General features: G+C 43.6%; 2 protein-coding genes across 2 annotated transcripts in view; both read left to right on the forward strand.

Moving 5' to 3' along the window:
- Nucleotides 1-332: 332 nt before the first annotated feature.
- On the forward strand, nt 333-14,533 carry LOC138368911 (rhoptry surface protein CERLI2-like). The gene is made up of 2 exons (XM_069331630.1): nt 333-419; nt 14,078-14,533. Exons 1-2 carry the CDS (start codon nt 333-335, stop codon nt 14,531-14,533), a joined length of 543 nt encoding a protein of 180 aa, XP_069187731.1.
- Nucleotides 14,534-14,560: 27 nt separating this feature from the next.
- Nucleotides 14,561-20,207, forward strand: part of LOC138368912 (germ cell nuclear acidic protein-like) — a 57,117-nt gene continuing 51,470 nt past the window's right edge. The window contains exons 1-2 of the mRNA XM_069331631.1: nt 14,561-14,712; nt 14,949-15,192. Of these exons, the coding sequence (XP_069187732.1) occupies nt 14,561-14,712; nt 14,949-15,192 (396 nt within the window). The remainder of the gene's footprint in view (nt 14,713-14,948; nt 15,193-20,207) is intronic.

The following is a 20,207-nucleotide window of genomic DNA, read 5'->3' on the forward strand; positions in this document are numbered from 1 at the left end:
TCCCAAGGAGAGTCCCAAGGCAAGTCGCAAGAAGAGTCCCAAGGTGAGTCGCAAGGTGAGTTCCAAGGTGAGTCCCAAGGAGAGTCCCAAGGTGAGTCCCACGGTGTGTCCCAAGGGGAGTCCCAAGGGGAGACCCAAGGGGAGTCCCAAGGTGAGTCCTAAGGTGGGTCCCAAGGAGAGACCCAAAGTGAGTCCCAAGGAGAGTCCAAAAGCCTCATGTTGAGACCCAAGGCAAGTCCCAAGAAGAGTCCTAAGGTGAATCCAAAGGAGAGTCCCAAGGTGGGTCCCAAGGAGAGTCCCAAGGAGAGTGCCAAGGTGAGTCCCAAGGCCTTATGTTGAGTCCCAAGGCAAGTCTCAAGGTGAGTCCCAAGGAGAGTCCCAAGGTGGGACCCAAGGAGAGTCCCAAGGAGAGTCCCAAGGTGAGTCCCAAGGAGAGTCCCAAAGATTCATGCTAAGTCCCAAGGCAAGTCCCAAGGTGAGTCCCAAGTAGAGTCCCAAGGTGAGTCCCAAGGTGACCCACCATGGTGAATCCCACCGAGGGTCCTACGTAGAGTCCCAAGGTGATTAAGTAACTCATCGAATAACAGTTTAGAGGACACTCTAAATGTTAATTCCCTGGTCGGACTTTAAATTGTACGCTAACAAAATTGGCTTAAGTAGTAAACTTTGAAGTCGACTCCTCAATATGAAAGGCTGAAAAGACTCGAGCGTAAGTGGCAGACTTAAAAGTCTCCCACGTGTGTGTGTGTGTGCAAGATTCAGCTTGAGTCTTGAGCAATGGAGAGCAATTAAGAGCTTAACTTTGCAACGGTTGATGTTAACTCAAGGAAACTTCACACGCTCGTGTCGTCACTAGCGGACGTGCTGAGAGTGGCAACCACCGCCGTAGGTCAAAGGTCAGTGGCCAGGTCACAGTCTAGGTCACTGTTCCAGGTCAACATGATGGTCACTGTTCGAGGTCAGAATGATGGTCACTGTTCGAGGTCAGAATGATGGTCACTGTTCGAGGTCAGTATGATGGTCACTGTTCGAGGTCAGAATGATGGTCACTGTTCGAGGTCAGTATGATGGTCACTGTTCGAGGTCAGTATGATGGTCACTGTTCGAGGTCAGAATGATGGTCACTGTTCGAGGTCAGAATGATGGTCACTGTTCGAGGTCAGTATGATGGTCACTGCTCGAGGTTACTATTCTCCATTAGTAACACCAGGTGTAACCAATGGTGTAACTCCTGATGTAACACCTAGTGTAACACCAGGTGTAACCAATGGTGTAACTCCTGATGTAACACCTAGTGTAACACCAGGTGTAACCAATGGTGTAACACCTGGTGTAACCCATGGTGTAACACCTGGTGTAAACAATGGTGTAACACCTGGTGTAACCAATGGTGTAACACCTGGTGTAACCAATGGTGTAACACCTAGTGTAACACTTGGTGTAAAATCTGGTGTAACCAATGGTGTAACACTTGGTGTAACATCTAGTGTACCAATAGTGTAACACCTGGTGTAACACTTGGTGTAACACGTTTTGTAACACATGGTGTAACTCATGGTGTAACCCATGGTGTAACACCTAGTGTAACACCTGGTGTAACCCATGGGGTAACACCTGGTGTAACCCATTGTGTAACACCTTGTGTAACAAATAATGTAACCCATGGTGTAACATCTGGTGTAACCCATGGGGTAACACCTGGTGTAACCCATGGGGTAACACCATGGTGTAACACCTGGTGTAACCCATGGTTTAACACCTGGTGTAACCCATGGTGTAACACCTGGTGTAACCCATGGTGTAACACCTGGTGTAACCCATGGCGTAACACCTGGTGTAACAAATAATGTAACCCATGTTTTAACACCTGGTGAAACCCATGATGTAACACCTGGTGTAACTCATGGAGTAGCACCTAGTGTAACCCATGGTGTAACACCTGGATTAACACCTGGTGTAACCCATGGGGTAACACCTGGTGTAGCACCTGGATTAACAAATGGTGTAACCCATGGGGTAACACCTGGAGTAACACCTGGTGTAACCCATGGGGTAACACCTGGATTAACACCTGGTATAACCCATGGTGTAACCCCTTTTGTAACACATGGGGTAACTCCTGGTGTAACACCTGGTGTAACCCTTATTGTAACACCTGGTGTAACCCATTGTGTAATCCCATGGTGTAACACCTTGAGTACCTCATTGTGTAACATCTAGTGTAACCCATGGTGTAACACCTGGTTTAACACCTGGTTTAACTAATAGTGTAACACCTGGTGTAACTCATGGTGTAACACCTGGTGTAACCCATGGTGTAACACCTAGTGTAACACCTGGTTTAACACCTGGTGTAACTCATAGTGTAACACCTGGTGTAACTCATGGTGTAACACCTGGTGTAACCCATGGTGTAACACCTAGTGTAACACCTGGTTTAACACCTGGTGTAACTCATAGTGTAACCCATGGTGTAACACTTGGTGTAACCCATGGTGTAACACCTGGTGTAACCCATTATGTAACTGATGGTGTAACCCATAGTGTAACCTATAGTGTAACACCTGGTGTAACCCATAGAGTAACACCATGGTATAACCAATGGGGTAACACCATGGTGTAACCAATAGTGTAACACCAGGTGAAACCCATGGTGTAACACCTGGTGTAACCCATTGTGCAACACCTGTTGTAACCCATGGTGTAACCCATCGTGTAACCCATGGTTTAACACCTTGTGTAACCCATAGTGTAAAACCTGGTATAACCCATGGTGTAACACCTGGTGTGATCCCTGGTGTAACCCATTGTGTAACACCTGGTGTAGCCCATGGTGCAACACTTTGTGTAACACTTGGCGTAACACCTGGTGTAACCAATGGAATAACACCTTGTGTAACCCATGGTGTAACACCTGCTGTAACACTGTGTAACACTTGGTGTAACACCTGGTGTAACCCATTGGGTAACACATGGTGTAACCCATAAGGTAACACCATAGTGTAACCAATGGTGTAACACCTGGTGTAACAAATAAGGTATCACCTGGTGTAACCCATTGTGTAACACCTGGTGTAACCCACGTGGTAACACCTGGTGTAACCCACGTGGTAACACCTGGTGTATCCCATGTGGTAACACCTGTTAAAACCCATGGTGTAACACCTGGTGTAACACCTGGTGTAACCCATGGTGTAACACCTGGTGTAACCCATGGTGTTACACCTGGTGTAACCCATGGTGTTACACCTGGTGTAACCCATGGTGTAACACCTGGTATAACCCATGGTGTAACAAATGGTGTAACACCTGGAGTAACTTATGGTGTAACACCTAGTGTAACCCATGGTATAACACATGGTGTAACACCTGGTTTAACATCTGGTGTAACTCATGGGGTAACACCTGGTGCAACCCATGGGGTAACACCTGGTGTAACCCATGGGGTAACACCTCGGGTAACACCTGGTGTGACACCTGGTGTAACCCTTATTGTAAAACCTGGTGTACCACCTGGTGTAACCCTTATTGTAACACCTGGTGTAACTCAGGGTGTTACACCTGGTGTAACACCTAGTGTAACCCATGGTGTAACACCTGGTTTAACACATGGTGTAACACCTGGTGTAACCCATGGTGTAACACCTGGTGTAACCTATGGTGTAACACCTGGTGTAACCCATAGTGTAACACATGGTGAAACACCTAGTTTAACATCTGGTGTAACCCAAGGGGTAACACCTGGTGTAACCCATGGGGTAACACCTGGTGTAACCCTTGGTGTAGCCCTTATTGTAACACCTGGTGTAGCACCAGGTGAACCCATGGTGTAACACCTTGTGTAACCCAATATGTAACACCTGGTGTAACCCATGGTGTAACACCTGGTGTAACACCTGGTGTAACCCCATAGTGTAACACCTGGTGTAACTCATAGTGTAACACCTAGAGTAACCCATGGTGTAACACCTTGTGTAACCCATGGTGTAACACCTGGTTTAACACCTGGTGTAACTCATGGTGTAACTCATTTTGTAACACTTGGTGTAACCCATTATGTAACTGATGGTGTATCAACTGGTGTAACCTATAGTGTAACACCTGGTGTAACCATGGTGTAACACCTGGTGTAACCCATGGTGTAATCATGGTGTAACACCTGATGTAACACCTGGTGTAACTAATGGTGTAACACCTGGTGTAACGCGTGGGGTAACACATGGTGTAACTAATGGTGTAACACCTGGTGTAACGCGTGGGGTAACACATGGTGTAACCCATGGGTTAACACCATGGTGAAACCAAGAGTGTAACACCTGGTGTAAGCAATGGGGTAACACCTGGTGTAACACATGGGGTAACACATGGTGTAACCCATGGGTTAGCACCATGGTGAAACCAATGGTGTAACACCTGGTGTAATCCATGGGGTAACACCTGGATTAACACCTAGTGTAACACCTGGTGTAACCCATGGTGTAACACCTTGTGTAACCCATGGCGTAACACCTGATGTAACCCTTATTGTAACACCTGGTGTAACACATGGTGTAACACCTGGTGTAACTCATTGTGTAACATCTAGTGTAACCCATGGTGAAACACCTGGTTTAACACTTGGTGTAACCCATGGAGTAACACCTGGTGTAACCCAGTATGTAACTGATGGTGACACCTGGTGTAACCTATAGTGTAACACCTGGTGTAACCCATGGTGTAACACTTAGTGCAACACCTGGTGCAACACATGGTGTAACACCTGGTGTAACCCATGGTGTAACACATGGTTTAACACCTGGTGTAACCCATGGTGTAACACCTGGTGTAACCGAGGGAGCCGGTCGGCCGAGCGGACAGCACACTGTACTTGTGATCCTGTGGACCCGGGTGCCGGTGAGAAACAATGGGCAGAGTTTCTTTCACCCTATGCCCCTGTTACCTAGCAGTAAAATAGGTACCTGGGTGTTAATCAGCTGTCACGGGCTGCTTCCTGGGGGTGGAGGCCTGGTCAAGGACCGGGCTGCGGGGACACTAAAGCCCCGAAATCATCTCAAGATAACCTCAAGATAAGATAACCATTGGTGTAACCCATGGTTTAACACCTTTTAGCTGGCTGCTGGAGAATTGATTTACTGCTGACTAATTTATTATTGTTGGCAGGCCTAGGCTTGTTCACATTCAGAACTTTACCAGTAAGTAAGTAGCCACCTGCAGATTACAGCATATTCATGCACAATCGTTTAACATGTCCAGTTATGAACTGGTAATAGTAGTCTGCTCCTACTAGTACATCTACATTGTTAAGGCGGTCAGACGTTAACTTGTTGTCAGCCAAATTAATTTCACGTTCCTGCAGGAAGTGGGCTGTGTACCCCAGACCCTTAATATTTAGGTCAAAAGGTATTTGATCTACAACAATGGCTTGGACAGCCTTGGCATGACTACCTAGTCGTACAAGCGGTTGAACTACTGAGTATTCATGGGTTCCTCGATTTATCATGAACCCTGAGAGGTTTAATTTTACCTGTCTGATTGGTTGTAAATTGAGTGCCTCTGCCGTTTTCTGAGTAATGAAAGTTCTCTGGGAACCTTGATCAAATAGTCCACAAGTGGTGATCTTGGCTCCTTTGTTCCTTACTTGAAGTTGAGCAGTAGGCAAAGCAGCATCCACTTGAGATGCTTGTGAAATTACGCTGTACACATCTCGCACCTTGCAGCACTGTACTGGTGTAGATTCTCTACCTCCTATTCTAGGATTGACATAATTTGTCCTAACTAATTTGCACAGTGCAGCATGATGCTTGCCCCTTCTACACCTATTGCAGGTGTTCAGTGGGGTGTCACAGCTATTAACATTATGTGATTTGAGACACCTAGTACATTTGTGTAACTGTTTGAGTCGTCTGACTCTTGTGTCTCTAATAGGGTAATTAGTACATTTGTACAAAGAAAGTTTTTGATTGCAAAACAAGCACATTCCCCATCCTACAGCTCGTTTAGGGGTTACGTGTTTGAGTAAAACAGTACTTGCAGGTTGTGATGGTTTTGTTGCTTGCATTTGCTTGTTATTGATTCTCTTGTGAGTACTTGGTGTACTCTGGGGAGCAATTCTGGGCTCTTGGGAGTGCTCTTTGGACTATTAGGTCTCCTAGGAGCACCTGTCGAGTTATTGGGAGTGCTCTTTGGACTATTAGGTCTCTTAGGAGCACCTGTGGGGCTCTTGGGCCTTACTTATGAATCAGTGTTTGACTTATTGTTATTACATTGATTATTAATACCCTTATTACCTAGTGACAGTGTCACTTTAGGAGTTCCAGGTAAGGAAACTGATGTGGGTACAGTTTCGGTGCATTCAGAAGAGGCATTAAGTGCCTGGTTTGCTGAATGATTGCTTATATTGCGCAAACCTGCAAATATATCCTGCATTGACAGGGCATTAACATTCTGGTATACATATAATTTATTGAGTGTGTCACCAGACAATTTTCTTTGGATGATAATTTTAGTCATCCACTCAGCACTTGGGTGATCCACCTCTTTACTGAAGGAATTTAACAGTGACTCAAGCTGAAAACTAAAGGCTTGTAAAGAGTCAACTGATTGTTCTGGTGGAGACAAATCTAGTAATTGGTGTACAAGGTTTATAACAGTCTTCTCATTGTTAGCACTTACTCTAGAAGGCTGGTGTGAGTGATTGTGACCATTACTTGTATTGCTTAAGGCTTCTTGCTTAGCCTCAGCTTTAATTACAGCTTCGGCTGCTGCTGCAGCTTTAGCTATATCATTTTCTGGTTCAGATTCACTGATTATTGCAGCTTCACTAAGAGTTTCATCTGCAGCTTCACTTGTTTCTCTGGGTTCCTGTGAGGAGCTAGTTAATTCAGTAGCCTCATGCATTGAATTTATAGAATCCAGGGAACATTGAGAAGAGCTGTCTGAAAATTGATCAGACTCTGTAAATAAATTATTACGTGAAGTTGTATTAGATGAGATGTTAGAAAATGAAGGTTGAACTTCAGTTGTTGATCCTGTGTAGCGATCAGTATTGATTAGAGGATTCCTCATTTTGAGGTAGCTCATGTATTTCATCTGAGCTGGGTGCTTGCTCGGGTGTAGGTCTACTACAAAAATGTTCTATCCACTCAGGAACATTGTGTCGCAAGCACTTTGTTATATTGATTTATCTTGTTTTGAATTGTATTTTCATAGTTGGCAAGATCAGATTCTATCAGACGTAATTCGTCTGGGTTAGTATTACTGCTAAGGAGTATGTTTCTATAAGACTCGATTATATCCTTCACCTGGACATATTTTTGGTTAGCCACCTTTGTGGCAATGTTTAGCTCGAAGAAGTCAACTGAGTAGGTTCCTAAACAGTTGTCACATTTGTCAAGTAGTCTTGATAGGTGATTTTGAAGACCTCTCAGGCCAATACAGGTTCTCCTTAACTGTTCAGGAGTAGCCATTCTGGCTGTAAGTTTGAGCCTTATAGGGCTTATATAGCTACTTGGACAGCTATGGCACTTGCTCCTTTATGTAGAGCAGGTATAATTATTGACAGCCTGATATTTTCTTGAGGCTGATTGTAATTTACCTCATTTAGAGGTTAGCTACCTACCTAATAATAAGCAACTAAGATTTGAGTGGTACCTTGGTCTCACTACAGGTGTTCCTTAGCTTAGCTCTTCAAAATCAGCCTTGGATGGGTAGTGAACTTATGGTAACACTCAAAGATGTACATGGAAATATGCAATAAAATATAATTACACAATAAATGGTTAATCCCACCCATTCAGGTCAGTACTACATAAAATAATAATGCCCCAGCACTGTCTAACAGTACTAGTTAGGTAATAATCCTACCTATTAATGCAGCCAATGGTGTAGACTGAATTTGTACAAATCTTAGTACCGTGTCAGTCTGAAATATCCTACCTCTGTTGGGTTGGCATAATAACTACAATAAATGTGGTGCAATAATGTGCAAATAGTGCTATGTTTTTGGATTTTGTAATTTTATATAATATGTATACACTGGTAGAAATTATGTGTATAAGAAATTAAATGAACACAAGAGAATTAATTGTGTTTTGGTAAGTATTCTAAAGCCGTAAATATTATTTAACTTCTGAATGTACTTCCTAATTGTGAAATCTAATGTTATCAGGGTTAGTAATGATTAATTAGTATGGGATTTGCAATTTGTATTAGTATACTGGATCCTAAAATGTTAATGAATCCACTGACTTGAGTGAATCAGTAGTTATGGAATGAATTCAGGCTATAATGGACAGTCTGCTGACAGCCGTATATTGAAATATTTGTATAGCCCAAATAGTTAACACATAATTGATGTTAGTGAGGAATTATTATAGAAGTTATGAGCTGTTGCTCCTGGTGACCTGAAGATTCTTACCTCAGTATGAGGTATAGGTCTAATTGTTATGGGTAATTGACTGTGTCCCACGAGTGCTATCTTATACATGAAGTATAAGTAGCAAATGAATTGGTGTAAATTAGGCTAACCTATGTGGTACACTGCCGGTAGACACAATTAATAAATGATGTTAGTCTAGACTACTTCACACGGTGATTATTTATTACTAACTAATATATATCTGGTTCGATAAGGACCATAATTTGGGATATCTGTGGCTTGACTCAATTATTTAATTATTTAATTTAATAACGAAGGACCACCCACTTTTGAGAAAAGAGGGAAAGTAATAAAAAGTGATCATTAGAAACACAAGGAAGAACCAGTGTCTATGGACAAATATTAGAAAGAATAATCACTTAAATAAATAATGGACTGTATGGTTAACTAACTAAAGTCAGAGCCTCAAACACCTACATTGGGGGGGTATTGCTAGAACTTCATATACGTCTAGGAACTAGTGTGGTTCGTCACCAGTTCATTGTTGAATAAAGAATATTATGACCAAAATATTATAGAATCAATAGGTAAATCCAAATAGAGAATATTAATGATTGTTAGAATTAAAAAGCAATCATCTAAGTAAACACATCAATCTCCAAATTCATATAGTAAGTACTTGATATGATAATATTATGGATATGTATAATAAATTGGCGTAATTAAATGTGTACAAAAAATCTTAGCTTTAAGACGATTTCTATGACATCGTTCGTGCTTCGTCCTCGTGATCTCAGGATCTCCACACACAAGCCATTAGAGGTGAATAACACGAATGTAGTTAACGACTCGTTGACTCCTCACATACGAGCTGTAATTTAAAGGATATTATGTAGCATTGAACTAGGCTACTTAAATCTCAAACTTTATGAAAATAGAAAATGAATATTAATTCGGTACTAACATTGGATTTATTGTCGTCCCGCTATGTAACGACAGACTACCCACGAAATATACAATCTCTAATGATGCATCAAGAAAGAAAATATACTTAGCATGAGCGCAGTATATGCTGAAGTCTGCCGATATCGCGTCTCAGTCTCAAACTTCCACGATGTTGTACACGTGATTGAGAGTTTGGCTTGATTCTCGACGTGTTATTGTTTGACCGAGCACTATGGAGTACGTGGAAGAATAATTATTCGTTATAAGTTGAGTATCAGTGTAATTCTTGCTGATAATCCCAACGCCACGTGTCTTAGACTCTGACGCCACGACTTTCTTCTGTCCAAGTCCGCACACTGGCTGCTCACTCCGCAACACCAGCCTCAACAATGGCGTCTCCTTCCTCTCCAACCCGCGTCCCGCATTCACCACAGAAATTATTTATCACAAATAATATTATTTCGCGCAATTGTGGTTGAAATACTTTAATAAGGACTGGGTTGTGATTCTAGAGATTTAAATATTATTGCTTTCTCGTCTTATGGTGGTAAACGAGAAATGGAGAAGATTATAGTTTTCTCCTTGGCATTCACGCGTGACAGAAAAACTATTACTTGATAACAATTGTAACTAAAAACTCTCGATTTAGAATTATTTGGGAGTTATGTTATCCGTAAATAATTATCACATGGAATACTGATGATTTTAAAGAACCACGTTCAATTCTCTAGCACATTGGCAACAAATGTGTTTAACAAGATATAATCTGACGCAATATTGGTGCTTGATTTCGTAAGAATTCTAGCATTAATACGCAGATATAATGGTTAGTTTATGTTAACATTACTGTTAGTAAATTTAGTGACTACTGTAGTTAGTATATAATAATAATGATTTATTATAATACAATAGTATTGTATTAGTGTTGGAAATTTCCAACACCATGAGCTTTCCAGTTCACCTCAGTAAGTAAATTACTTGCCACTAAAATAAAAACATACTAACTAGGTTAATCAATATATAAAATATTTTATATATTGCAATTGCTTAAAGATAAATTAAAATATACATTTGCCATAAATAAATTCATCGCATTAAAGAATTAAATAATCTGGCCATTGTTTATAATATAATTCATGTGTGACAAGATATCAGATCAAAAGGATAGGCTAAAATAATTTGTAACTGTATCAGTGCTATTGTAACCGTATACATATTTCTTTTCACCATGTGGTGATTTTCCATTCAACAGGACAATGAAAGCAGCACCATTCTTGTTAGATCGCCCTGGAATCTGGGCCACATAGGGAACACAATAAATACAGTCCGCTAGCCCACGAAGAAAACAACAGTTTCCTAGTGGTCCCTGGATGTGACTACTGTCATTATAGACAGATGTTGCTGTTAAGTTGGTAGTTAGTTCCTTATTTTAGTGAGACAAACTTAAAAATATACGCAGACCTTTTGTAGTCTACTATTATGTTAAAATGGTTGATTAACCTGGTATATGCGAGTACAACCATAGAGGACTGAGAAAGCTCCATGAACATTAATGGTACACACGTCATATAAATAGAGCATAATTTTATTCTATAACTTTAATTCCATTTACAGAGTAAGGTAACCATGAAACGACAGCAGAGTTGCTTTCAAGTGTAAAGGTAAACAACTTAATATCCACATAAGGGTAATTTTTTTTTTTTTATTTTTTTTTTTAAACAGAGCAAGTACAGCGTATAGTAACCATATAAACAGGAAAGCACAGAATAACAAAGAACACAGAATAACAACAACACAGATAACAAGTAACACAGATCAACACAAAAGTGAAAACAAAGAATAACAGAAAACACATAAGAACACACACACACACACACACACACACACACACACAAACAAAAGCAGCACCACCCTGACGGGGCGTGCCAAAAGCGTCAGTAATTACAAAAGCGCACAAGGAGCACAATAAACCAAGGGTAAATTATAAACAGGAATACACATACAAAAATAACACAACAGCAGACAACACACGCACCATGCGCCACACCACACAACAGCAGACAACACACGCACCATGCGCCACACCACACAACAGCAGACAACACACCACAGAAACGAGAACACAATAACAAACATGTTAATATAACACTATAAATACAACATAGTAAGTAAATGCAGGAAAATAACAATGGAATACAACAAAGCAATACACAGCACAGTACATAATAAAAAGGAAACAGAACACATTAGCATTACATAGTAAAATAACATAGTAAAAAATAAAGGAATCGGTATAGTACAAAACGACAATGGAACATATAACACAGTAAAATGACACAGATAACAGAACAAAGTGTAAAAAAAGCATAAACACACAAACAAACAACACATGCCACCCATACGGGGCGTGCCAACAGGAACCATAATGAAAAGCACATAACACAAGGCAGCAAGACAAAATGACAATGCTCACAAGCATACAAAAAACACACAAGAATGGAACACATACGAGACAAACACAGCCACCAGGCACACAAACCCAACCCCTACAGACAGAGGACGGCCAGCCACCAAGCAGAAAAAACACCCACGCACCGGACACATCAGGAGAGAGACGGACATGCCACACAACACACCCATACCCACCCACACACAAACAAAACCCTGCCACACAAGGTAACCAAGCAAACCCCAGTACACACAAAACCCCAAAGACAAACAAACACAGATCCCCCAAACCCCCACCCACCAGAGGGAACCGAACCAAAGGAACACGCACAGACACACACACAACCACACCAACAGGGGGTGATGTGGTGGAGGCTGACTCCATACACAGTTTCAAATGTAGATATGACAGAGCCCGATAGGCTCAGGAATCTGTACACCTGTTGATTGACGGTTGAGAGGCGGGACCAAAGAGCCAGAGCTCAACCCCCGCAAACACAACTGATGAGTACAACTAGGTGAGTACAGGAACCCACCACCTACACCAACGCAGCACCCCGGACATACTCGACCGTGAACCAAGCATCAAAAACCCTAGGAAAGGAGCGACGCAACCACCACATAGTATAAGACAGACGGCCTTTCAAAAAGCCCAAAATCCTCCCCACCCCATACCCCTCCATCCTACCAACCCATAAACAAAAAATATAGTCTGCTAACAACACCCCGAGCGTGTTACGCACCCGCCTGGAGCCCCGAGCGAACGATAAAAACAAAAACCGCAATAGGACGACCTGCACCCCTGGACCACAAAAGGCTGCAATGACATCCCGCAACCACCCAACCAAACCCTGAACCCGCGCACAAAAATAAAAGACGTGCAACCGAGTCTCACGTCTCCCACAATGAACACAACTATCAGAGGCGACCAAACCCAACATAAAGAGCCTCACATAAGGGTAATTTGTCGATATTAGTACCATAAACGTCATATCAAAGACACGAACAGTTTAAGTCATCATGTGACGATAACTGCTCCTTCATGTTCAACACAATACCCAGCAAGATCACTATGGAATACTTATCTTAGGAGGCCACCATCATCACCTCAAAGGGCTGCCCTTAACAAGCGTGCAGCTGCTCAAGCAAATTACTGTAAGATTCCCGCTGCCAGCGGTCCGCCCCAGGCCACTTTCCAGGCGGGGGTCCGGTAAAACTAGTTCAAGCCTCAGTCTTACATTCGAATTTCTTCTCCAGGCCATTGAAGATACAGGCCAATTATTTTTCATTTTCAAGTTATGTTCATTTTCGGCCATACGAGCAAACGGCCGAATTCAGACGTAATCTGTAGGACTGGTCGTTTAGAGCGTGCATCTCGAAATACCGAACGCATAAAGTCGAATCCTCATCACGGCTCTTGTGGATTTTCTCAATTATAATAATAATAATAATAATAATAATAAAATTAATAATAATAATAATAAAATTAATAATAATAATAATAATAAAATTAATAATAATAATAATAATAAAATTAATAATAATAATAATAATAAAATTAATAATAATAATAATAATAAAATTAATAATAATAATAATAATCATTTTGAGGCAATGGAGTGACTTGAACCCACGTTCTGCCGATTCCCAGACACCTGCCCTAACCGACTCGGACATGACGGTACTTATGTCAGCCAACCAGGAACTCAACTGAACTCTCTGGGAGGTTCTGGAGGCCCAAGGCCGGAGCCCAACTTCTTTCGTCCCAGCCAAATTAAAATGAAATCACAATTGCGTGACATATCAATGATAACTGTAGGCCATAGTGTGGTCGGGTCGACTGTACAACCCAGGTTGGGCTCCAGCTCGGCGCCTCCAGAACCTCCCAGTAAATTCAGTTAAGTTCCGGGTGTGTCAACTCTTGTACCATCGTGGCCCAGTCAGTTAGTGCAAGGTGTCCAGGAATCACCAGAACGCAGGTTCGAGTCACTCAATTGCCTCAAAATGATTTTCATTGAAATCACGCAATTGTGATTTCAGTGCAATAAAAATAATAATAAATATTTTAGACATCTTAATAAATTATACTGAGCAATATTGGAACTTCCGAGAACAAACAAAAACATGTGTATACTGGTGTTGGTCTTCTGTTGTGTACCATACGTGTACCGTTGTTGCTGTTGTGTAAGATATGCTACCTGGAACAAAAGTTCCAAGTAGCACGAGCTATGGTAAGCCCGTAGGGGTGGTCTATAAGTTGAGTATCCCGGTGCTCGGTTGCTGGTCTTCTGTTGTGTACCATACCAGAGCAAGCAGGAGCATGTATACACCAACGACAGCAAGCAGGAGCATGTATACACCTGCGAGAGCAAGCAGGAGCATGTATACACCAACGAGAGCAAGCAGGAGCATGTATACACCAACGACAGCAAGCAGGAGCATGTATACACCAACGAGAGCAAGCAGGAGCATGTATACACCAACGACAGCAAGCAGGAGCATGTATACACCTGCGAGAGCAAGCAGGAGCATGTATACACCAACGAGAGCAAGCAGGAGCATGTATACACCAACGAGAGCAAGCAGGAGCATGTATACACCAACGACAGCAAGCAGGAGCATGTATACACCAACGAGAGCAAGCAGGAGCATGTATACACCAACGACAGCAAGCAGGAGCATGTATGCACCAACGAGAGCAAGCAGGAGCATGTAATCACCAACGAGAGCAAGCAGGAGCGTAGCAACAATTTAACAGCTTAGCACTATCACAGCAACACCATTAAACATATGAGTGAGAGTCCCAAGGAGAGTCCCAAGGTGAGACCCAAAGGTGAGTTCAAAGGTGAGTCACGAGGACATTCCCAAGGAGAGTCCCAAGGTGAGTCTCAAGGAGAGTCCAAAGGTGAGTCCCAAGGAGAATCTCAAGGTGAGTCCCCAAGGTGAGTCCCATGGAGAGTCCCAAGGTGAGTCTCAAGGTGGGTCAGAAGGAGAGTCCCAAAGCCTCATGTTGAGTCCCAAGGCAAGTCGCAAGAAGAGTCCCAAGGTGAGTTCCAAGGTGAGTCCCAAGGTGAGTCCCACGGTGTGTCCCAAGGGGAGTTCCAAGGGGAGTCCCAAGGTGAGTCCCAAGGTGGGTCCCAAGGAGAGACCCAAAGTGTGTCCCAAAGTGAGTCCCAAGGAGAGTCCAAAAGCCTCATGTTGAGACCCAAGGCAAGTCCCAAGAAGAGTCCCAAGGTGAGTCCCAAGGTGAGTCCAAAGGAGAGTCCAAAGGAGAGTTCCAAGGAGAGTCCCAAGGAGAGTTCCAAGGTGAGTCCCAAGGCCTTATGTTGAGTCCCAAGGCAAATCTCAAGGTGAGTCCCAAGGAGAGTCCCAAGGTGGGACCCAAGGAGAGTCCCAAGGAGAGTCCCAAGGAGAGTCCCAAGGTGAGTCCCAAGGAGAGTCCCAAAGATTCATGCTAAGTCCCAAGGCAAGTCCCAAGGTGAGTCCCAAGTAGAGTCCCAAGGTGAGTCCCAAGGTGACCCACCATGGTGAATCCCACCGAGGGTCCTACGTAGAGTCCCAAGGTGATTAAGTAACTCATCGAATAACAGTTTAGAGGACACTCTAAATGTTAATTCCCTGGTCGGACTTTAAATTGTACGCTAACAAAATTGGCTTAAGTAGTGAACTTTGAAGTCGACTCCTCAATATGAAAGGCTGAAAAGACTCGAGCGTAAGTGGCAGACTTAAAAGTCTCCCACGTGTGTGTGTGTGCAAGATTCAGCTTGAGTCTTGAGCAATGGAGAGCAATTAAGAGCTTAACTTTGCAACGGTTGATGTTAACTCAAGGAAACTTCACACGCTCGTGTCGTCACTAGCGGACGTGCTGAGAGTGGCAACCACCGCCGTAGGTCAAAGGTCAGTGGCCAGGTCACAGTCTAGGTCACTGTTCCAGGTCAACATGATGGTCACTGTTCGAGGTCAGAATGATGGTCACTGTTCGAGGTCAGAATGATGGTCACTGTTCGAGGTCAGTATGATGGTCACTGTTCGAGGTCAGTATGATGGTCACTGTTCGAGGTCAGTATGATGGTCACTGTTCGAGGTCAGTATGATGGTCACTGTTCGAGGTCAGTATGATGGTCACTGTTCGAGGTCAGAATGATGGTCACTGTTGGAGGTCAGTATGATGGTCACTGTTCGAGGTCAGTATGATGGTCACTGTTCGAGGTCAGAATGATGGTCACTGTTCGAGGTCAGAATGATGGTCACTGTTCGAGGTCAGAATGATGGTCACTGTTCGAGGTCAGTATGATGGTCACTGTTCGAGGTCAACATGATGGTCACTGTTCGAGGTCAGAATGATGGTCACTGTTCGAGGTCAGAATGATGGTCACTGTTCGAGGTCAGTATGATGGTCACTGTTCGAGGTCAGAATGATGGTCACTGTTCGAGGTCAGAATGATGGTCACTGTTCGAGGTCAGAATGATGGTCACTGTTCGAGGTCAGTATGATGGTCACTGTTCGAGGTCAGTATGATGGTCACTGTTCGAGGTCAGTATGATGGTCACTGTTCGAGGTCAGTATGATAGTCACTGTTCGAGGTCAGTATGATGGTCACTGTTCGAGGTTACTATTCTCCATTAGAAACACCAGGTGTAACCAATGGTGTAACTCCTGATGTAACACCTGGTGTAACCAATGGTGTAACACCTGGTGTAACACCTAGTGTAACACCAGGTGTAAGCAATGGTGTAACACCTGGTGTAAAACCTGGTATAACCCATGGTGTAACACCTGGTGTAACACATGGTGTAACCCATGGTGTAACCCATGGTGTAACCCATATTGTAACAAATGGTGTAACACCTGGTGTAACCCATGTTCTAACACCTGGTGTAACGAATAGTGTAACCCATGTTGTAACACCTGGTGTAACCAATAGTGTAACACCAGGTGTAACCTATGGTGTAACACCTGGTGCAACCAATGGTGTAACACCAGGTGTAACCATGGTGTAACACCTGGTGAAACCAATAGTGTAACCCATGTTGTAACACCTGGTGTAACCAATAGTGTAACGCCAGGTGTAACCTATGGTGTAACACCTGGTGCAACCAATGGTGTAACACCAGATGTAACCCATGGTGTAACACCTGGTGTAACACCTGGTGTAACCCATCGTGAAACCTATTGTGTAACACCTGGTGCAACCAATGGTGTAACACCTGGTGTAACACTTGGTGTAACCAATAGTGTAACACCTGGTGTAACCCATCTTCTTGAGAGGTTATCTTGAGATGATTTCGGGGCTTTAGTGTCCCCGCGGCCCGGTTTTCGACCAGGCCTCCACCCCCCAGGAAGCAGCCCGTGACAGCTGACTAACACCCAGGTACCTATTTTACTGCTAAGTAACAGGGGCATAGGGTAAAAGAAACTCTGCCCATTGTTTCTCGCCGGCGCCCGGCATCGAACCTGGGACCACAGGATCATAAGTCCAGTGTGCTGCCCATGGTGTAACACCTGGTGAAACACCTGGTGTAACACCTGGTGTAACCAATGGTGCAACACCTGGTGTAACACTTGGTGTAAAACCTGGTGTAACCAATGGTGTAACACTTGGTGTAACATCTAGTGTAACCAATAGTGTAACACCTGGTGTAACACTTGGTGTAACACGTGGTGTAACACATGGTGTAACTCATGGTGTAACCCATGGTGTAACCCATGGTGTAACATCTTGTGTAACCCATGGTGTAACACATTGTTTAACACCTTGTGTAACCCATAGTGTAACACCTGGTGTAACCCATGGTGTAACACCTGGTGTAACCCATGGTGTAACACCTGGTGTAACCCTTATTGCAACACCTGGTGTAACCCATATTGAAACACCTGGTGTAACACTTGGTGTAACACCTGGTGTAACCCCAAGGTGTAACACCTGGTGTAACACCATGGTGTAACCCATGGTGTAACACCTGGTTTAACACCTGGTGTAACTCATGGTGTAACACCTGGTGTAACACATGGTGTAACCCCATGGTGTAACTCATGGTGTAACACCTAGTGTAACCCATAGTGTAACACCCGGTTTAACACCTGGTGTAACTCATGGTGTAACACCTAGTGTAACCCATGGTGTAACAGCTGGTGTTAAACCTAGTTTAACACCTTGTGTAACTCGTGGTGAAACCCATGGTGTAACACCTGGTGTAGCACCTGGTGTAACACCTGGTGTAACCTATGGTGTAACACCTGGTGTAACCCATTGTGTAACTGGTGTAACCCATGGTGTAACCTATGGTGTAACACCTGGTGTAACACCTGGTGTAACCCATTGTGTAACAGGTGAAACCCATGGTGTAACCCATGATGTTACACCTGCTGTAACACTTGGTGGAACACCTGGTGTAACCAATGGAGTAACACCTGGTATAACACTTGGTGAAACACCTGGTGAAACCCATGGTGTAACACCTGGTGTAACTCATGGTGTAACCCCTAGTGTAACACCTTGTTTAACACCTGGTGTAACTCTGGTGTAACACCTGGTGTAGCCCATAAGGTAACACCTGGTGTAGCCCATAAGGTAACACCTGGTGTAGCCCATAAGGTAACACCATTGTGTAACACCTTGTGTAACCCATAGTGTAACACCCCTGGTGTAACCCATGGTGTAACACCCCTGGTGTAACCCATGGTGTAACCCATGGTGTGACACACCTGGTGTAACCCATGGTGTAACACCTGATGTAACCCATGGTGTAATACCTTGTGTAACCCATGGTGTAACTCTTGGTGTAACACCTGGTGTAGCCCATAAGGTAACACCTGGTGTAGCCCATAAGATAACACCATTGTGTAACACCTGGTGTAACCCATAGTGTAACACCCCTGGTGTAACCCATGGTGTAACCCATGGAGTAACATCCCTGGTGAAACCCATGGTGTGACACACCTGGTGTAACCCATTGTGTAACACCCCTGGTGTAACCCATGGTGTAACCCATGGAGTAACATCCCTGGTGAAACCCATGGTGTGACACACCTGGTGTAACCCATGGTGTAACAAATGGTGTGACCCATGGTGTAACACTTGGTGTAACCCATGGTGTAACAAATGGTGTAACCCATTGTGTAACACCTGGTGTAACCCATGGTGTAACTGGTGTAACCCATGGTGTAACACCTGGTGTAACACCTGGTGTAACCTATGGTGTAACACCTGGTGTAACCCATTGTGTAACTGGTGAAACCCATGGTGTAACCCATGATGTTACACCTGCTGTAACACTTGGTGGAACACCTGGTGTAACCAATGGAATAACACCTGGTGTAACACTTGGTGAAACACCTGGTGAAACCCATGGTATAACACCTGGTGTAACTCATGGTGTAACCCCTAGTGTAACACCTTGTTTAACACCTGGTGTAACTCTTGGTGTAACACCTGGTGTAGCCCATAAGGTAACACCATTGTGTAACACCTGGTGTAACCCATGGTGTAACACCCCTGGTGTAACCCATGGTGTAACCCATAGTGTAACACCCCTGGTGTAACCCATGGTGTAACCCATGGTGTAACACCCCTGGTGTAACCCATGGTGTAACCCATGGTGTGACACACCTTGTGTAACCCATGGTGTAACACCTGATGAAACCCATGGTGTAATACCTGGTGTAACCCATGGTGTAACAGCTAGTGTAACCCATTGTGTAACACCTGGTGTAACCCATGGTGTAACTCATGGTGTAACCCATGGTGTAACTCATGGTGTAACCCATGATGTAACACCTGGTGTAACTTATGGTGTAACAAATGGTGTAACCCATGGTGTAACCCTTGTTTAACCCATGGTTTACCACCTAGTGTAACCCATTGTGTAACACTTGGTGTAACCCATACTGTAACCCATGGTTTAACACCTTGTGTAACCCATGGTGTAACACCTGGTGTAACCCATGGTGTAACAATGGTGTAACACCTGGTGTAACCCATGGTGTAACCATGGTGTAACACCTGGTGTAGCGCCTTGTGTAACACCTGGTTTAGCACATGGTGTAACTAATGGTGTAACACCTGGTGTAACGCATGGGGTAACACATGATGTAACCCATGGGTTAACACCATGGTGAAACCAATGGTGTAACACCTGGTGTAATCCATGGGGTAATACCTGAATTAACACCTGGTGTAACACTTGGTGTAACACCTGGTGTAACCCATGGTGTAACACCTGGTGTAACACCTGGTGTAACCCTTATTGTAACACCTGGTGTAACACCTGGTGTAACACCTGGTGTAACCCTTATTGTAACACCTGGTGTAACACCTGGTGTAACTCATGGTGTAACACATGGTGTAACACCTGGTGTAACACCTGGTGTAACTCATTGTGTAACAACTAGTGTAACCCATGGTGTAACACCTGGTGTAACACCTGGTTTAACACT

The sequence above is a fragment of the Procambarus clarkii genome, chromosome 26 (genome assembly GCF_040958095.1).
Source record: "Procambarus clarkii isolate CNS0578487 chromosome 26, FALCON_Pclarkii_2.0, whole genome shotgun sequence".
Lineage (NCBI taxonomy): Eukaryota > Metazoa > Arthropoda > Malacostraca > Decapoda > Cambaridae > Procambarus > Procambarus clarkii.

What these genes read in the sequence shown, in the direction of transcription:
- LOC138368911 (XM_069331630.1), top strand. Translation starts at nt 333, where the DNA reads ATGTTGAGTCCCAAGGCAAGTCTCAAGGTGAGTCCCAAGGAGAGTCCC. An exon ending in GTCCCAAGGAGAGTCCCAAG is followed by an intron (nt 420 to 14,077) that starts GTGAGTCCCAAG and finishes GTACCATACCAG; the next exon opens with AGCAAGCAGGAGCATGTATA.